General features: G+C 40.8%; 2 protein-coding genes across 5 annotated transcripts; one reads left to right on the top strand and one right to left on the bottom strand.

The window, feature by feature from the left end:
* Nucleotides 1-1087: 1087 nt before the first annotated feature.
* On the top strand, nt 1088-5452 carry LOC129815391 (ly6/PLAUR domain-containing protein 1-like). Its single transcript, XM_055869172.1, has 3 exons — nt 1088-1502; nt 3226-3363; nt 3540-5452. Exons 1-3 carry the CDS (start codon nt 1451-1453, stop codon nt 3767-3769), a joined length of 420 nt encoding a protein of 139 aa, XP_055725147.1. The 5' UTR covers nt 1088-1450; the 3' UTR covers nt 3770-5452.
* On the bottom strand, nt 4783-17044 carry LOC129815390 (probable Bax inhibitor 1). Of its 4 annotated transcripts, none has more exons than XM_055869168.1 (10): nt 16927-17044; nt 12093-12191; nt 9783-9891; nt 9425-9545; nt 8050-8098; nt 7858-7955; nt 7524-7603; nt 7253-7353; nt 6875-6967; nt 4783-6603 (listed from the first exon to the last, which is right to left on the bottom strand). In XM_055869168.1, the coding sequence occupies exons 2-10, from the start codon at nt 12176-12178 to the stop codon at nt 6453-6455; spliced, it is 888 nt and encodes a 295-aa protein (XP_055725143.1). In that variant the 5' UTR covers nt 12179-12191; nt 16927-17044; the 3' UTR covers nt 4783-6452. The 4 variants fall into 4 exon arrangements, with proteins under 4 accessions (XP_055725143.1, XP_055725144.1, XP_055725145.1 ...); XM_055869170.1 differs by having other exon boundaries at nt 6481-6606; nt 6892-6967; nt 16927-17042; XM_055869171.1 differs by having other exon boundaries at nt 6481-6603; nt 6892-6967; nt 16927-17042.
* Between the last annotated feature and the right edge of the window lie 2909 nt (nt 17045-19953).

Raw genomic sequence — 19953 nt, 5'->3', positions numbered from 1 at the left:
GCCTCTCAAATTGTGTAACAATGCGGAGGGCTCAGTATAGCTCCACATTGACATGATTGGTTGACCGTTGGACAGGGGTGTCAAACTCATTCCACGGAGGGCCTAGTGTCTGCAGGTTTTTGGTTTTTCCTTTCAATAAAGCCCTAGACAACCAGGTGTGGGGAGTTCCTAACTAATTAGTGATGTTAATTCATCAATCAAGTACAAGGGAGGAGCGAAAACCCGCAGACACTCGGCCCCCCGTGGAATGAGTTTGACACCTGTGCCGTAGGAGGTCCAGTATAAAGAGACAATTTATGTTTGATCCGAAAATGTGGTCGGTGATGCGTTCGAGGAGCCTACGGAGGCACGCAGAGGCCAAATTGAGCTCCATACAGTATCGTCGTGATCCTCTCAAATGTTGTAACAATGTAGAGGACAATAGCGCTGTGTTGACATGATTGGTTGACAGTAGGTGAGGGCGGGACGTCTTGTATAAACATAAACTCACTTCCTTGACAACTTCATTCACAACAGCTCTGTGCTGCTCGGCGAGGTGTCAGAAGTATGAATGCCCTGACTTCTGCATATGCAGTGTCACCCTAAATGCAGCAAACCCAATGCAGACGACAGATTGACCATGCAGCGCCTTAGAACACAAACTCACTTCCTTGACAACTTCATTCACAACAGCTCTGTGCTGCTCGGCGAGGTGTCAGAAGTATGAATGCCCTGACTTCTGCATATGCAGTGTCACCCTAAATGCAGCAAACCCAATGCAGACGACAGATTGACCATGCAGCGCCTTAGAACACAAACTCACTTCCTTGACAACTTCCTTCACAATAGTTCTGCTCCACTATGCGCAAGAAGTATGAAAGCCTTGATGTCTTTGGTGGCTGTATCACAGTAAATTATGTACGGCCACTTCAGACGTCGGATTCGTCATGCAGAGCCCTACAAAATGTAGGAGCTGCACAGCGATGCAGTACAGAGCACAATTTAGCCTCTACATGCCTCTGGAAGCTTCGCAATTGCGTCACACCCTCCAAATGGAGTCTCCAGACACATTTACAGATCAAGCATACATGTGCTCTTAATCCTTCTGTAGGGCCCATTGCGACCAGCACTAGCTGGTCAATGTACGACTAAAATGAACGAGTCACTCAGAAAAATGAATCATGACTCTCGAGTCAGTAAAATGAGTTGTTCAAAGGGAACGAATCGTTTGCGAATTGTACATCACTACACACAGCACTCTGAGATTGAATGCCCACAAGAGCGCACTCACGGCATCCAAGTTAGGAAACGCAAGCCCACCCACTGGAACCAATTTCGGCTACTGGACGCTTACTGGTGATATTACTGCTTCCACTATACTTTATCAGGCGTAAATTAAAGTCGAGGCTAACCTTACACCTGGGTAATATTTTTTGGAGACAAAGGAACCTTTTGATGGAGTTTATGGAAGATGCAATCGTTTGTTCTCCTCGCTTCTCTTTGTGGATGCGTCCTCTGCTCAGGTACATATCTACGGTTTCTCTTTTGTACAGTTCAGTGTAGGTTTATTTATATTATGTATAATATTTGCAATCCCCAGTGTTGATTAATTTCTCAATTATTGCCTCGGTGCCCTAAAATCTCTCAAATTAAAAATATAGCCTTTACGCGTGGGAAGACTACTCACACATCTATTTTATTTTACTTTCTAAACTCAAATGTAGGCTAAATATGTATGCAATCGTTTTAAATTTAAGATAACCATGCACAATTACGAACATTGACAGAAGTGAATTATTTATTTAACTTGGTTTATCTTTGAAGACTGTGACAACCTGTCATAAACACAAAATCATGAAACCAGTCTCTGTCATTTAGACAGACGCATTAATCATTTCTGCTCCAACAGCATTAGCCTATTGTTAGACCAGTTAATCTCTTTGTTTGAAATATGGATAATGCAATAATAATACAGTATGTGTGGCCACTTTGGATTATTCTTTATGGTAGATGACCCTACAGACAGACAGATCTATGTAGAACCATGCATATAGGATGCAATCACACAGAAAAATAGTAATACAATTTCAAAATAGTGGAGCTGTATAGTGATATGTGTTTTACAAAGTGCTGCTATAATGTTGTTCATGAGTTGCAAGCAATACCCATCAGATCATGCTGGCATAACATATTGCAGCAGCCTCTAGTCCCGTAGATCAACTCATTACTCTCTTTTTGTTTAAAAAACCCTACTACACAAGCTTCCAATTTACCTAACTTCGTTGTTACTTCGTTGTTATCTCGTGCTTCTACACCTGCATTGCTTGCTGTTTGAGGTTTTAGGCTGGGTTTCTGTACAGCACTTCGAGATATTAGCTGATGTACGAAGGGCTATATAAAATAAACTTGATTTGATTTGATTTGTTAAAGTAAAAAAATAATAATGAGAAACCAAACCCGCTCCCTGAATTGGTTAACTCTTGAGGTTCCTCGGGTTTCCACCGAAATACGTCATTTTTGTTTTGTTTTAATCCACCTCATTGCTGGAACCAATTGCAAAATACACTGCAATTGGATGCCCTGATAACACTTGGGCAATTTAAAATATTGATTGGGGAACTATTTGCCGAGGAATGTGGCTGTTTTTCTTGTTTGTTTGTTGTACTGTATTTAGTTCTTTTTTATGTATGTGTAGGTCTCCGTTGCAAAAGATACCATGGTCTCACTGGTGACACCCTATTTAAATAAATGTAACATAAATAAACATCAATCCAGCCCAGATAGTCAGAGGACGAACAACAGATCAACTCCAAACATCTCTGTTGAACAGAGCTGGGTGACTACTGATTGATTGCCAAGGATTCTTAATACTAATGATTCTCTGTATATTGGATAGCTTTCCAACTTGAAGGTGCATGTGATGATCTCTCCCTTTTTTGCTGGGACAGTGGTCATAATAATATGGTGTTAAAACGAGAAACAGTGTAATTTAAAAAGCAGTGGCTGTAGCATTTTTAGAGGGTTTAAACTCATGCTAATTGAAAATGGCACTAGCCAATGGTCATGTCTATGTATTAGAGAAGGAATAGAGGCATCAACAGAAGGAAATGGCTCCCTCTTGTGGATATTCTGCACTGCATTTATCTCCATGGACGTTGCTTGGAAACACGTGAATGCGCTTCCATGTTGTATTGCACCATAACTAGATGTTTCCTTCCATGTATTTTAAGCATGCATGTGTGTCAGGCTGGCCTTTTCAGATGCAGTGTTACCACTGTGAAGAGACTCTGTTGGACAATGACTGTTCAGCTCCAAAGTTCATTGTCAACTGCACAGCAAACATCCAGAATGCCTGTCAGAAGGAGGTGATTGTGGGTGAAAATGGTGAGCCTGGTGGACTTTTTTTGCTGTCAAGTCTGAATCCATTCTAGCAGGGTTAATAGTAATATAAAAAATGATCTTTGTTGTTTTACAATAACAAACAAAATTGCACCCTTTGACATGTGTAACGTTTGGCCAAGGCTTTGATGTCTCAGTGTTCTCTCTCTCCCTCTCTCCAGGTGTGTCCTACAGGAAGACCTGTGCCTCTTTCTCCACCTGTCTGATCGTATCAGCAGGGTATCAGTCCTTCTGCGTCCCGGGTCGGGTGGGCTCTGTCTGCATCAGCTGCTGTAACACCCCCCTCTGCAACGGACCCCGCCCCCCCAGGATTTCCCTGGGCCCCACCCATCCTCCCGCTAGACCCACTACCCTCCTCATCATCACTGTTGCCATGGGAACACTTCCCTGATGTGGACACCAGTATTGCCTGGATTGGACAGAAGGTTCTCAGGTATGGAGGTGCCTTGCGTTGGAGCCAACAGACACTGCCATGAGATATGACTGGAAAAACTAGGTCTACTGTGGACAGAGATTCTACAATCTACCAACAGGGCTGACTGACACATGGCTCCATTGACCAAAAAGAGTGACAAACATAAGTGAAATTGGTCTACAAAGATAACATATATAATTGTTTTAAGATGCTCATACCATGGATCATTAAGCAATTTGATTTTGAATTTTAGGACCACGGTATGTATCAAAAAATATATTTAAAAAATAAAATATTGAATTTGGCCTTTACTACTATAGCCCATAGAAACACATTGAATAACACATTCATACATGGCAAAAAAAGACAGACAGTCTAAAAATAAATCATAAGGAATATGATTTAAGTGTCTGTCCTGAAATCTAGGAGTTAGGAAATGTTTGTTTTTTCAAACATATTTATCTGCTTTTTTGTTGCCACAAAACTACCTCCATTCATTTGTATGGGTTACCTTGAGACAAGTCCCATGACACTTGTGGGGGTTGTAGAGCAAATTAGCATATTAGTTTCTTGTCCAAACAGTTTGGACAGTAGAGACAGAAGTTGCCACATCGGCGGTACTGATTTCAGGCGAGTCCCACGGGACTCTTTCCATAGAGTGGTCATAATAGTTAAAGGCCAAACTGTTAGGATGCTACAGAGGTTTGTGAGAATACCGATTTTTGGGATGTCTCCTGGTCTGACAGTCCTGAAGCCACTTTCCACTGCAGTTTTGGAAGGCTGACAAAGGCTGATGTGGTGGATTGAGACGCAGCCCATGCAACAAAACAAAAAAAACATCTTAAACTGACAGATTTTGATGGGGATTTTTTTATCATGTTAATTAGATTGATGCACAGGTGCGTCAATAGACTAAGGATTAAAAAACCCGTAGGGATGTGTGTGATACTTTGCAACCCATAAAAAAATCATAATGAACAAATTACAAGTCCCATTGATTTAAACTTTATTTAACAAATTTTTATTCTTACATTAATTTAGTAGATTTACAACAGCAATTCCTGGAAAAGCAAAAGTTTTCACAGTATAAGAGAGCAGTTATTTAATTTTTGAAACCGTAAAATCCTCAGATGAGTAGTAGGTGATAGTTTGGTAAACCTGTATTGTTATTGGCACTTCTAAGAATGGAAAGCCTTGAGGTGCATAGCAGGTAGGATCTTTGACTGCCAGATCATCTATGTTCAATTTCATTCAACCAATGTTGAAAACCTAAGGAATATGACCCATATCAGAATGGAAACCGTTCATTTCCCTGCATCTTGATTCCCCTCAACATCAAGGAAGAAGCTTTTGTAACAGCTCATCCTTTAGCCAAGGATGCAGAATTAATGGGTAGAAGAGGACTAGTTCTGACTGGTAATTGGATGCTATGCCATGTGCTTCAGTGACTGAATTGACTGGAATACTTTGAATTTGGCAGAAATGCCATACCTTATCAATTAATCCCATAACCCCTGTCACAAGAGATTACTTCTCAATTAAACTGTAAGTGAACCTTGTAAATCAATTTTGTTACTCCTGGACATTCCATTACGATGAGTGGGATTTATTTCTTTCATTTCACCTCAATACATAAAATAAAATCCATAGCACATGAAACACAGGTTCTCTACTGTTCACCTGTTTCAAGCACTGAATCTTTTTTAGTAGGGGAAAGACAGAACAAGCTTGACAAAAGAAATATCTGGAAAAATATATTACACTTCTCAACACAAGTCAATCAATATATATCACTTTCTAGACCCCATAGCGGACAACACCACCAGCAATTACCATACAACTCCTATAGCAATCATTTTTATGTTGATTGAGGTGCTTTGGGCCAGGTCTGGATATTTAACATGATTAAAATCCTCGAACGCAATCATTTGCATCTTATACAAAACTCTGAAAACATTCCCCTAAATGACAACCTACAAAATAAAAAATACTGATGTAAGAGCATCCTCACCTTGAGAAAGACAATGCCTTAAATGAAACCAGTAAATTACTGATTAGTTAACAGACATAAAAAATAAAAATAAATGTCCTAGAAAGTGATTGTACTGTAATAGAAGTAGTAATATTTGTTATACCGGTATGCTAATAACAATGATTAACAATGTAAATTTCCACCCTACGAACTCATGTTCTTCATTCATCACAAGGCTGAAATCCTGCGATGTCATCGTTATGAGACGAATATGGTGGGGTGGGGGGGTTATTTAAGTGGCAGAATTCCCAACTGGACAGATAATATTCACAGAATTATCATCCTCTTTGCAGTAAATGTATCCATTTCCATTATATTCACAGCTGCTGAAAGAGGTCCCACAAATGCAAACTGTTATTGTACTTATCAGTAGGTATATAAAAAGTGGCCTTTTTTAATAATTTGAGGCATTGTTCACATGAATTCTTTTTTTGTACAATTGTCTCCTCAACACTTGTTAACACACAATGTGAAAATAACTATCAAAATAAGTCTGTGTTAATTACTTCCAAGCAACTACACGGTCCCTTCAAAATGGGACTTCCAGAGCTTTTACATCGAAGCTCAAATACATCAAACCTTATGCCAAAATTTCTTAACCAAATGCAACCAATCGATTCCTAAAAATTAAGACAATATACCGAAGAACAAAATCAAATCATAGTCTAAATAATGAATAATAATCAAGCAGTTAAGGCAAATGCACCAGAAGCACTCCTGATGCAATTCCAGGTCACAGATCTTTGCTCCACTTAATTTACTTCTTCTTCTTGTTGTCCTGCTAAATAAATAACATATTTACAATACAGCTCTACATAAAACAAACAAATTCTCACCTAACTAACCTCAAACCATTATTAACCTGGCAGTGCAAAGTACAAGATTACTATAAGGTACAATATGCTGGTTAATCATACATAGTATTTAAGATGCTTTCTGGTCCTATGTGCATATTATTAGATTGTTCAAAACATAGCAAAGTGTATAAGAGTTAGTGGAAGTATAGTATAGTTGGTATACTACATAAAAAATGCACTGTGTTTGAGCACCCTTGCCAATATTGTACCCTCTCATTCATGGCCAGAATAACCATTAGCTTCCTGAAGATAGTCACAAAGTCCAAGAAGAGATCCACAGAGTGCCTTCAATAGGGTGAAGAGAGAAAAGAGTTAACAAATCTCTTATAAAACACTTAAAGTTCATTGTAAAAGAGCCAAGCTATTGACACAGTCTACATAATACCAAGTCCGCACCAATTGCATTGTATATCCTACTCTATGTTTTAATGTGTTAGATAAGGAAAGATTGCATGGCTTGACAGACACACCCATGTACGTTTCTAAATTCCAGATCACAATGGCAAAAGACTGTTTCAACAACTAGTCCCCCACCCTCTTCACCAGGTCCAGAGAGTGTGTCCCCCTTACCAGATGTAGTCTTTGTCTCCCATCTCAGCCTTCTCAATGATGAGTTGAGTGTCAAACAGCACAAATCCACACATGATGGCCAGGCCAAGGTTTATGTGAGCCTACACACACAAAAACACAAACGCTTTATTGGTGAAAATGACAACTAGCACACATTCTGTGTCATACTATAACTAAGTCATTGAAGAGTAGTGTTGGACAGCACTGTGTATAGTATTATTATTATTCAAAACAATGCAAACATGACTATAGTAGGTTGTTTTCCTCTTACCTGGAACAACATGACAGACCCCAGGAACATGTTGAGGAAAGAGACCAGGAGCAGGATGGACAATCCGGACGTCAGAGTACCTGAAAGGCAGACATGGGGTATTTTAATTTAGTAACATTTATTTTGTACAACAGTACAGTTTCACTAAAACCGGAGTGGTTAGTTTCAGTCCCTTAATAAAAATGTAAAAAATAAAACTCTAGTACACTGGTAATAACTAGAATATTTTCTCCATGTATCTGACCTAGTAGCACATCAGGGTGTGCAAGTTTACGTTCTATAGTTTCAATTCCTTTACATTACACAATGTGGTTAGCAGCAGACAACACTTTACCCCAGAGGAAGAGGAAGCTCCTACGCTGGGCGTAGAGAGCACTCAGTGTGAAGCACACAAAGATGATGGAGGTCCCCAGGAAGGCTGTAACTATGATGCTGGTTGGAGAAGGAGAGCAGATATGAGAAACATTTAGAAAAACCTTCAGTCAAAAGGAAACTAGCTACTTACAGATCATTATTGTCATTTTACCTAGGGTTAATAGAGATTATGTAATCCATGGTTGGGCCCAAACCAACACCTGGAATGGAGAAGGAAAAAAAACATAAAATATCAGCACATGACCACTACAATAGCTAAAAATACATAGGCTGCGTTCAGATTCTCTACCCTTCTTTGGAAGTGTGCACTCGTACCCCCCCCCCCCCCCCCCTCAAGGATTTATTAAAAAGGAATGGACTGGTGTAAGGAATATGGTGGCAACTCCCTCCAGCCATGTTTGCACCAATCCAAAGCTTTTAAAATGCATGAGGGTGAGTGAACAAGTACACACAAGTACACACTGTGTAGGCCCTTTTCTGACAGCGCTATGAGGCAGATGAGGTTACCTGTCAAGTAACCTTGGTTAACCCAGAAATAAAGTCTTGTGTAATTGGTCAGCTGCTCAATTAAGTTCTGGGTCCATAGGTGTTAAGAGAAGGGATCAAGACATGCTAAAACAAAGAGCGGAACTGGAACGAGGAGCTCCACCCTCTCTATGCAAGTTACAGGGCTGAATGTCCCCTCTCTATGCAAGTTACAGGGCTGAATGTCCCCTCTCTATGCAAGTTACAGGGCTGAATGTCCCCTCTCTATGCAAGTTACAGGGCTGAATGTCCCCTCTCTATGCAAGTTACAGGGCTGAATGTCCCCTCGCTATGCAAGTTACAGGGCTGAATGTCCCCTCTCTATGCAAGTTACAGGGCTGAATGTCCCCTCTCTATGCAAGTTACAGGGCTGAATGTCCCCTCTCTATGCAAGTTACAGGGCTGAATGTCCCCTCTCTATGCAAGTTACAGGGCTGAATGTCCCCTCTCTATGCAAGTTACAGGGCTGAATGTCCCCTCTCTATGCAAGTTACAGGGCTGAATGTCCCCTCTCTATGCAAGTTACAGGGCTGAATGTCCCCTCTCTATGCAAGTTACAGGGCTGAATGTCCCCTCTCTATGCAAGTTACAGGGCTGAATGTCCCCTCGCTATGCAAGTTACAGGGCTGAATGTCCCCTCTCTATGCAAGTTACAGGGCTGAATGTCCCCTCTCTATGCAAGTTACAGGGCTGAATGTCCCCTCTCTATGCAAGTTACAGGGCTGAATGTCCCCTCGCTATGCAAGTTACAGGGCTGAATGTCCCCTCTCTATGCAAGTTACAGGGCTGAATGTCCCCTCTCTATGCAAGTTACAGGGCTGAATGTCCCCTCCCCTTCCAAAAAATGCTAACACCTGCGAAATCGTGATTGTCCAAATAACCAGTGACGGAAAACCCAAACAACGAAACTACTGCTGCTCGTTATCCTACGCGTCCCATTCCTTCCAGACAGATTCTACGTTACCAGTTATATTTACATAGATCTGTCCACAAGAGATTACCTGTGAAGAAGGCAAAGCCAGAGAGGATGGCCAGTCTCTTCTTCTCCGTCTGAGGGCAGTGGGGGGTCATCGTCAGCCAGACCATCATGGCCAGGGAGCCCAGTATGGTCAACAGCCCACCCTAATGGACATAAAACACACAGCAACAGTTATTATAATGTAATAAGATAAATGGTGATTGTCAATTACCAGTTAATGCAAAACATTACCACACAATCATATGTTATATGACCCTCTTTTGTGAAATCTACCCCCAACTCCACACACACACTTAAGTGTTCTTAATAGTTACAACACACTAATAGAGTGCTTCAGTTTAGTTGTACTTGTTCCTATGGCTACCACTATCTCCGTTTACCTGGAATAGACTGGTGATGACGTGGACGTAGGCTCCAGCTGCAGCCACAAACATGCACAGGGCCAGGCTGGAGTAGACATTCTTCAGGTGCAGCTGAGTGGAGTGGGAGCTGAGACAGAAGGGAGAGTTGTACTGTTTGAGGGACACACATATATATATATATATATATATATATATATACACACCCACACACAGTTGAAGTCGGAAGTTTACATACACCTTAGCCAAATACATTAAAACTCAGTTTTTCACAATTCCTGACATTTAATCCTCGTAAAAAAATCCCTGTTTTAGGTCATTTAGGATCACCACTATTTTAAGAATGTGAAATGTCAGAATAGAGAGATTGATTTCTTTCAGTTTTGATTTCTTTCCGTTTTTATTTCTTTCATCACATTCCCAGTGGGTCAGAAGTTTACATACACTCAATTAGTATTTGGTAGCATTACCTATAAATTGTTTAACTTGGGTCAAACATTTCAGGTAGCCTTCCACAAGCTTCCCACAATAAATTGGGTGAATTTTGGCCCATTCCTCCTGACAGAGCTGGTGTAACTGAGTCAGGTTTGTAGGCCTCCTTGCTCGCACATGCTTTTTCAGTTCTGCCCACAAATGTTCTATAGGATTGAGGTTGGGGCTTTGTGATGGCCACGCCAATACCTTGACTTTGTTGTCCTTAAGCCATTTTCCCACAACTTTGGAAGTATGCTTGGGGTCATTGTCCATTTGGAAGATCCATTTGCGACCAAGCTAACATCCTGACTGATGTCTTGAGATGTTGCTTCAATCGATCCACATCCATTTCCTTTCCTCATGATGCTGTCTATTTTGTGAAGTGCACCAGTCCCTCCTGCAGCAAAGCACCCCCACAACAAGATGCTGCCAGCCCCGTGCTTCACGGTTGGGATGGTGTTCTTCAGCTTGCAAGCATCCTCCTTTTTCCTCCAAACATAACGATGGTCATTATGGCCAAACTGAAAAATGAGTTTTAATGACTCAAACCTAAGTATGTAAACTTCAACTGTATATACATGCACATACATATCTCTTAATCTTCTCTATGTCTCTCATGTCTCAGGCAGAGTTGCAAAGAAAAAGCCATATCCCAGACTGGCCAATAAAAAGAAAAGATTAGGATGGTCAAAAGAACAGACACTTGACAGAGGAACTCTGCCTAGAAGGCCAGCATCCCGGAGACGCCTCTTCACTGTTGACATTGAGACTGTTTTGCGGGTACTATTTAATGAAGCTGCCTGTTGAGGACTTGTGAGGTGTCTGTTTCTCAAACTAGACAGTCTAATGTACTTGTCCTCTAGCTCAGTTGTGCACTTGGGCCTCCCACTCCTCTTTCTATTCTGGTTAGAGCCAGTTTGCACTGTTCTGTGAAGGGAGTAGTACACAGCGTTGTACGAGATCTTCAGTTTATTCGCAATTTCTCACATGGAATAGCCTTCATTTCTCAGAACAAGAATAGCCTAACAAGTTTCAGAAGAACGTTATTTGTTTCTGGCCATTTTGAGTCTAATCAAACCCACAAATGCTGATGCTCCAGATACTCAACTAGTCTAAAGAAGCACAGTTTTATTGCTTCTTTAAATCAGGACAACAGTTTTCAGCTGTGCTAACATAATTGCAAAAGGGTGTTCTAATGATCAATTAGCCTTTTAAAATGATAAACTTGGATTAGCTAACACAACGCGTCATTGGAACACGAGTGAAGGTTGCTGATAATGGGCCTCTGTATGCCTGTGTACATATTCCATAAAAAAAAAAACTGCCGTTTCCAGCTACAATGGTAATTTACAACATTAACAATGTCTACACTGCATTTCTGATCAATTTGATATTTTAATGGACAAAAGAAATTGTGTTTCTTTCAAAAACAAGGACATTTCTAAGTGACCCCAAATGTTTGAATGGTAGTGCACATCACATGCAACACCCACAAAGCCTAACATCAACAGATTAATTGATCTATCACTACACCCAACCCACCCACCCACCCAGAATCAGGTATGCTTGTAGCCTGAGTGGAGCAGGAGGTGAGATCAAGGGGAGAGTTTTTATTGTATGAGGAACAGGTTAAGCTCTACAGAAAATGTATTTTAACATAAAATGTCCAACTCATCAGTTAGGACTAATCTAGTCATATTGTAATTTAGTAACACACCAATACCTGCAACAGTAGCAAAGCCTGTTAATGACCAGTACAGACTCCTTCTGTTCAATGACTAACTCATGATGACAACACTAATGATGCCAGTAAGTCTCCTTAATGTTGTCAGATAGTGTGTGGAAATAGTAACTTACATTTGGGAAAATTTAAAAAGGGAATCAAAATGTATATTCTGATCAAACATGTTCATCTTGTCTGGACTTGGTTGGACCCTGTCCATGGAGTAAAATTTCCTGAAACAAAACAAATATGTGATGGACATTAGGCATTACTGTTGATTAGTACAGTAATGGCTTGAAATAAAAATAGCCTTCTTAATTAAATAAAACTTGAACTAGCTACAGTGAGGGAAAAAAGTATTTGATCCCCTGCTGATTTTGTACGTTTGCCCACTGACAAATAAATTATCAGTCTATAATTTTAATGGTAGGTTTATTTGAACAGTGAGAGACAGAATAACAACATAAAAATCCAGAAAAACTCATGTCAAAAATGTTATAAATTGATTTGCATTTTAATGAGGGTCTGAGACTGGCTAGGCCACTCCTTTGTTGCCTTGGCCGTGTGTTTTGGGTCATTGTCATGCTGGAATACCCATCCACGACCCATTTTCAATGCCCTGGCTGAGGGAAGGAGGTTCTCACCCAAGATTTGATGGTACATGGCCCCGTCCATCATCCCATTGATGCGGTGAAGTTGTCCTGTCCCGTTAGCAGAAAAACACCCCAAAGCATAATGTTTCCACCTCTGTTTGACGGTGGGGATGGTGTTCTTGGGGTCATAGGCAGTATTCCTCCAAACACGGCGAGTTGAGTTGATGCCAAAGAGCTCCATTTTGTTGCGGTCATCTGACCGCAACACTTTCACCCAGTTGTCCTCTGAATCATTCAGATGTTCATTGGCAAACTTCAGACGGGCATGTATATGTGCTTTCTTGAGCAAGGGGACCTTGCAGGTGCTGCAGGATTTCAGTCCTTCACGGCATAGTGTGTTACCAATTGTTTTCTTGGTGACTATGGTCCCAGCTGCCTTGAGATCATTGACAAGATCCTCCCGTGTAGTTCTGGGCTGATTCCTCACCGTTCTCATGATCGATGCAACTCCACGAGGTGAGATCTTCTATGGAGCCCCAGGCCGAGGGAGATTGACAGTTCTTTTGTGTTTCTTCCATTTGCGAATAATCGCACCAACTGTTGTCACCTTCTCACCAAGCTGCTTGGCGATGGTCTTGTAGCTCATTCCAGCCTTGTGTAGGTCTACAATCTTGTCCCTGACATCTTTTGAGAGCTCTTTGGTCTTGGCCATGGAGGAGAGTTTGGAATCTGATTGATTGATTGCTTCTGTGGACAGGTGTCTTTTATACAGGTAACGAGCTGAGATTAGGAGCACTCTAATCTCAGCTCGTTACCTGTATAAAAGACACCTGGGAGCCAGAAATCTTTCTGATTGAGAGGGGGTCAAATACTTATTTCCCTCATTAAAATGCAAATCAATTTATAACATTTTTGACATGCATTTTTCTGGATTTTTTTGTTGTTATTCTGTCTCTCACTGTTCAAATAAACCTACCATTAAAATTATAGACTGATCATTTCTTTGTCAGTGGGCAAACGTATAAAATCAGCAGGGGATCAAATACTTTTTTCCCTCATTGTCCTGGAATGAAAGTGAAAAAAAAAAGTCTGTCTGAATCACCTGAGCCAAAAGTACTTTTTTCACTTCATTCTTTCTATTATGGATCACATACTTGGGCAGATCAAATAGACAGCTAACGTTAACTGTGTGGGTCTGAAATTGAACGAATGTAGCCTCCTCTTATGCAAAGCAATAATTAGTGTAATGATTAGCCTGGCATAACGGCATCACCGTATTCTTATCGGCAGACTCAATAGCCTTGGTTTTTCTAATGACTGCCTCGCCTGGTTCACCAACTACTTTGCAGACAGAGTTCAGTGTGTCAAATCGGAGGGCATGTTGTCCGGACCTCTGGCAGTCTATGGGGGTACGACAGGGTTCAATTCTCGGGCCGACTCTTTTCTCTGTATATATCAATGATGTCGCTCTTGCTGCGGTCGATTCCCTGATCCACCTCTACGCACACGACACCACTCTGTATACTTCTGGCCCTTCCTTGGACACTGTGCTAACTAACCTCCAAACGAGCTTCAATGCCATACAACACTCCTTCCGTGGCCTCCAACTGCTCTTAAACGCTAGTAAAACCAAATGCATGCTTTTCAACTGTTCCCTGCCCGCACCCGCCCTGACTAGCATCACCACCCTGGACGGTTCCGACCTAGAATATGTGGACAACTATAAATACCTAGGTGTCTGGCTAGACTGTAAACTCTCCTTCCAGACTCATATTAAACATCTCCAATACAAAATCAAATCTAGAATCTATTCTATTTCGCAACAAAGCCTCCTTCACTCACGCCGCCAAACTTACCCTAGTAAAGCTGACTATCCTACCGATCCTCGACTTCGGCGATGTCATCTACAAAATAGCTTCCAACACTCTACTTAGCAAACTGGATGCAGTCTATCACAGTGCCATCCGTTTTGTTACCAAATCACCTTATACCACCCACCACTGCGACCTGTATGCTCTAGTCGGCTGGCCCTCGCTACATATTCGTTGCCAGACCCACTGGCTCCATGTCATCTATAAGTCTATGCTAGGTAAAGCTCCTCCTTATCTCAGTTCACTGGTCACATGTTCCAGCAGGTATATCTCACTGATCATCCCCAAAGCCAACACGTTGTCACGATTGTCTTTAGGAGAGAACGAGGACCAAGGCGCAGCGCGTGGAAAGTACATCTTTTATTTTAAAGAAGGAAAAAACAAAACAACAAACGACCGTGAAGCTATACAAACATCAGTGCTGACACAAAACACTTCGACATAGACAATTCCCCACAAACAGCTAAAGCCTATAGTTGCCTTAAATATGGCTCCCAATTAGAGACAACAATAACCAGCTGTCTCTAATTGAGACCCAATTCAGGCAACCATAGACTTTCCTAGATACCTACACTCAACCATAGACACAGCTAGACTACTATACTAAACATAAACCCAACTACTCTAATAAACCCCCTAAACCTTACAACCACCCTAGACACTACAAAAAACACATACATTCCCCATGTCACACCCTGACCTAACTAAAATAATTACGAAAACAAAGAATACTAAGGCCAGGGCGTGACACACGTCATTTGGCCGCCTTTCCTTCCAGTTCTCTGCTGCCAGTGACTGGAACGAATTGCAAAAAAAAATCGCTGAAGTTGGAGTCTTTTATTTCCCTCACCAACTATCTGAGCAGTTAACCGATCGCTGCAGCTGTACATAGTCCATCTGTAAATAGCCCACCCAATCTACATACCTCATCCCCATACTGTTTTTATTTTATTTACTTTTCTGCTCTTTTGCACACCAGTATCTCTACTTGCACATCATCATCTGCTCATTTATCACTCCAGTGTTAATCTGCTAAATTGTAATTATTTGCTCCTATGGCCTATTTATTGCCTACCTCCTCATGCCTTTTGCACACACTGTATATAGACTTTCTTTTTTCTACTGTGTCATTGACTTGTTTATTGTGGTATTGGCTTGTTTATTGTTTTTTCTCCATGTGTAACTCTGTGTTGTTGTCTGTGTCACACTGCTTTCCTTTATCTTGGCCAGGTCGCAGTTGCAAATGAGAACTTGTTCTCAACTAGCCTACCTGGTTATTAAATAAAGGTGAAATAAAAAATAAAAAAATTACTTAGCTTGTATGGCGTTTAGTTTTTCACTGACTTGGTTGTAAGGGATTGTGGTAAGGGGCTTCCTGAGTTCAATTATTATATAGCGCTGTCTCAGCATGACCATCTCTGGCTACGTTTCAGATTTAACGTTACTTAGCTACTGTAGCAAAAGTTGCTTACCGATAACTAAACACACAGCTACTGTTAGCCAATACACCTTGGCCAAAATCCCCCAGAGTAACAAACTATTACGGGTAATTAGGCCTACAGTAAACTAATAGTCAACACTTTTGTCAAACGTAATGAAACCTTATCGTAATCGCACACGAGTCGACAATTGACCAGTTACATCAGGCCAATACGCACTGATTCAAAATGACAGTTGCCATGTTCATTTGCTAGTCTGAACTAGGAAACTCGGAATTGTACGACTTGCCAAATGGTTAAACGCGGCACGAGTATAACAACAACCAGTAAGCAAGTCGTTCATTTCCGAGTTCCGGCTAGTACATGAACGCGGCAAGTGCTTTTAGTGGTGGAAGAGGATAGTGCATCCAGGAAGCTAACTTCCTGGATTGTTAATTGTTAATGTAATCGTAAACTAAGATAGCTAGCGTTTAGGTGCTCCCAAACAGATGGCTAGTTGAAGGGGCGCTGTCATGATAGACAGATATCTAATGCCAGCACGCTATCCTAGCTAACTTGGCTAACGAAGGCCCTTACCCAATCAAGCGTAACTCAAACAAACTTAGCTTGTTCACTGTTTCGTGTAAGGTTATCTAAAACTAGCTAACTTTGAATTACAGTTGCCTATTGTAAAATAGTTAACCAAAAACCTTCAAATAAAAACCAGGTGACAGGATAACGTTAGATCAGTTTTATGGATAAATAAAATGTGAGTAGAAAGTCAACCATTTAACGTTAGCTATCTAACATTGGCCGTGTTCGAGAGCATCAAAGACGTAATGTAGCATGGGTGAATTGACTGACTGATCTACACATTTTAATGGGCAGTTATTTAGATCAGTCAGTCGGTAGTGACTGATTGGCTGCAATGTCGAACAAGCCCACTAAATAGCTATTTTATGTTAGCATTGGCTAACAACGCTTTCCCTTCTCTGGCTTTTCATTATCAGACGTCAAAACGAACATAAGCGCAGGTGTCGTTTACAACTTTCTGGATAGCTGCATTTTATATATAATACAAATTACCTGATGGTGATATTTGCACAACGATCAGCAACAGATAGATTTTTAGATACCTAACGAAAGGTAAGCTGCTTCCACAAATGAGCCAGATATTTCACTGAAAGTACAAGTGTGAAGCATCCGGATGGCGTTTCCGCTCACTACCAAATATGGCGATGAGAGGAAGCCCAGTGGGAGAAGATGGAGTGAGATGGATTTTGTCCGGAATTATGCAAACGTTCTCATCGATGAAACATTTGATCTCAATACCGTTTACTGTTGCCTAAACTAGAATCTGTTACGAACAGAGTGGACTGAGTTTTGTAGATTTTAACCTTTGCAAAAGTTTATTTTAAAATGGCGTTGTTTAGCGTTCTATCAAATACATGCGTGCTTGGCTCTGCCCACTATGACTTATTTGTTCCCATTTGAAACGACATGCTCTGGTCTATCTTGAGTAGAATAATCTTGCAGCTTCTTTACGTACTTTAGCCAGAGCTACTCCTTTCTCTAATATCAATTCAATTTAAGGGCTTTATTGGCATGGGAAACATATGTTAACATTGCCAAAGCAAGTGAAGTAGATAATAAACAAAAGTGAAATAAACAATAAAAATGAACAGTAAACATTACACTCACAGAAGGTCCAAAAGAATAAAACATTTCAAATGTCACATTATGTCTATATACAGTGTTGTAACGATGTGCAAATAGTACAACATGGAAAGTAAATAAACATAAATATGGGATGTATTTACAATGGTGTTTGTTCTTCACTGGTTGCCCTTGTGGCAACAGGTCACAGATCTTGCTGCTGTGATGGCACACTGTGGTATTTCACCCAGTAGATATAGGAGTTTATCAAATTTGGGTTAGTTTTTGAATTCTTTGTGGATCTGTGTAATCTGAGGGAAATACGTGTCTCTAATATGGTCATACATTTGGTAGGAGGTTAGGAAGTCCAGCTCAGTTTCCACCTCCTTTTGTGAGCAGTGTGCACATAGCCTGTCTTCTCTTGAGAGCCAGCTTTCTCAATAGCAAGGCTATGCTCACTGAGTCTGTACATAGTCAAAGCTTTCCTTAAGTTTGGGTCAGTCACAGTGGTCAGGTATTCTGCCACTGTACTCTCTCTTCAGGGCCAAATAGCATTGTAGTTTGCTCAGTTGATTTGTTAATTCTTTCCAATGTGTCAAGTAATTATCTTTTAGTTTTCTCTTGATTTGGTTGGATCTAATTGTGTGGCTGTCCTGGGGCTCTATGGGGTCTGTTTGTGTTTGTGAACAGAGCCCCAGGACCAGCTTGCTTAGGGGACCCTTCTCCAGGTTCATCTCTCTGTAGGTGATGGCTTTGTTATGGAAGGTTTGGGAATCTCTTCCTTTTAGGTGGTTGTAGAATTTAACGTCTCTTTTCAGGATTTTGATAAGTAGCGGGTATCGGCCTAATTCTGCTCTGCATGCATTATTTGGTGTTTAACGTTGTACACAGAGGATATTTTTGCAGAATTCTGCATGCATAGTCTCAATTTGGTGTTTGTCCCATTTTGTGAATTTATGGTTGGTGGGCAGATCCCAGACCTCACAACCATGAAGGGCAATGAATTCTATAACTGATTCAAGTATTTTTTAGCCAGATGCTAATTGGTATGTAGAATTTTATGTTCCTTTTGATGTCATAGAAGGCACTTCTTGCCTTGTCTCAGCTCATTCACAGCTTTGTGGAAGTTACCTGTGGCGCTGATGTTTAGTCCGAGGTATGTATAGTTTGTGTTATCTAGGGCAACGGTGTCGAGATGGAATTTGTATTTGTGGTCCTGGCAACTGGACCTTTTTTGGAACACTCTTATTTTACTCTTACTGAGATTTACTGTCAGTGCCCAGATCTGACAGAGTCTGTGCAGAAGACCTAGGTGCTGCTGTAGGCCCTCCTTGGTTGGGGATAGAAGCACCAGATCATCAGCTAACAGTAGACAGTTGACTTCAGATTCTAGTAGGGTGAGGCCGGGTGCTGCAGACTTTTCTAATGCCCTCGCCAATTCGTTGATATATATGTTGAAGAGGGTGAAGCTTAAGCTGCATCCCTGTCTCACCCCACGGCCCTGTAGAAAGAAATGTGTGGTTTTTATTTTTTTTTACTGCACACTTGTTTGTGTACATGGATTTTATAATGTCGTATGTTTTTCCCCCAACACCACTTTCCATCAATTTGTATAGCAGACCTTTTGTCAATTGGGGTGTGCTGGGTGAATATGTGGTCTGTCGTATGGTAATTTGGTAAAAAGCCAATTTGACATTTGCTCAGTACATTGTTTTCGCTGAAGAATTGTACGAGTCTGCTTTTAATGATAATGCAGAGGATTTTCCCGAGGTTGCTGTTGACGCATATCCCATGGTAGTTATTGGTGTCAAATTTGTCTCCACTTTTGTGGATTGGGGTGATCAGTCCTTGGTTCCAAATATTGGGGAAGATGCCAGAGCTAATGATGATGTTAAAGAGTTTAAGTATAGCCAAATGGAATTTGTGGTTTGTATATTTTATAATTTCATTGAGGATAACATCAACACCACAGGCCGTTTTAAGTTGGAGGGTTTGCATTTTGTCCTGTAGTTCATTCAATGTAATTGGAGAATCAAGTGGGTTCTGGTAGTCTTTAATAGTTGATTCTAAGATTTGTATTTGATCATGTATATGTGTTTGCTGTTTGTTCGTTGTTATTGGGCCACAAAGATTGGAGAAGTGGTTTACCCATACATCTCAGTTTTAGATAACTCTTCGTGTTGTTGTTTGTTTAGTGTTTTCCAATTTTCCCAGAAGTGGTTAGAGTCTATGGAGTCTTCAATTACATTGAGTTGATTTCTGACAGTGCTGTTCCTTCTTTTTCCATAGTGTATTTCTGTATCTCTGCTTTAGATTCTGTTGTTTCAATGTGTACGTGGTGATGTCATAGGAATAGACACGACCCGAATATAGTGCAACATGGTACAAAGGTTGCATGCATTGCATTGATCACAACACACCTCCAATAATGTCTGCTAATAAAAATAGTTTGCCATA

This window comes from Salvelinus fontinalis, chromosome 18 (assembly GCF_029448725.1).
Source record: "Salvelinus fontinalis isolate EN_2023a chromosome 18, ASM2944872v1, whole genome shotgun sequence".
NCBI classification, from domain to species: domain Eukaryota; kingdom Metazoa; phylum Chordata; class Actinopteri; order Salmoniformes; family Salmonidae; genus Salvelinus; species Salvelinus fontinalis.
Note: the sequence above shows the minus strand (reverse complement) of the source record. Positions and strands in the feature narration are given on the sequence as shown.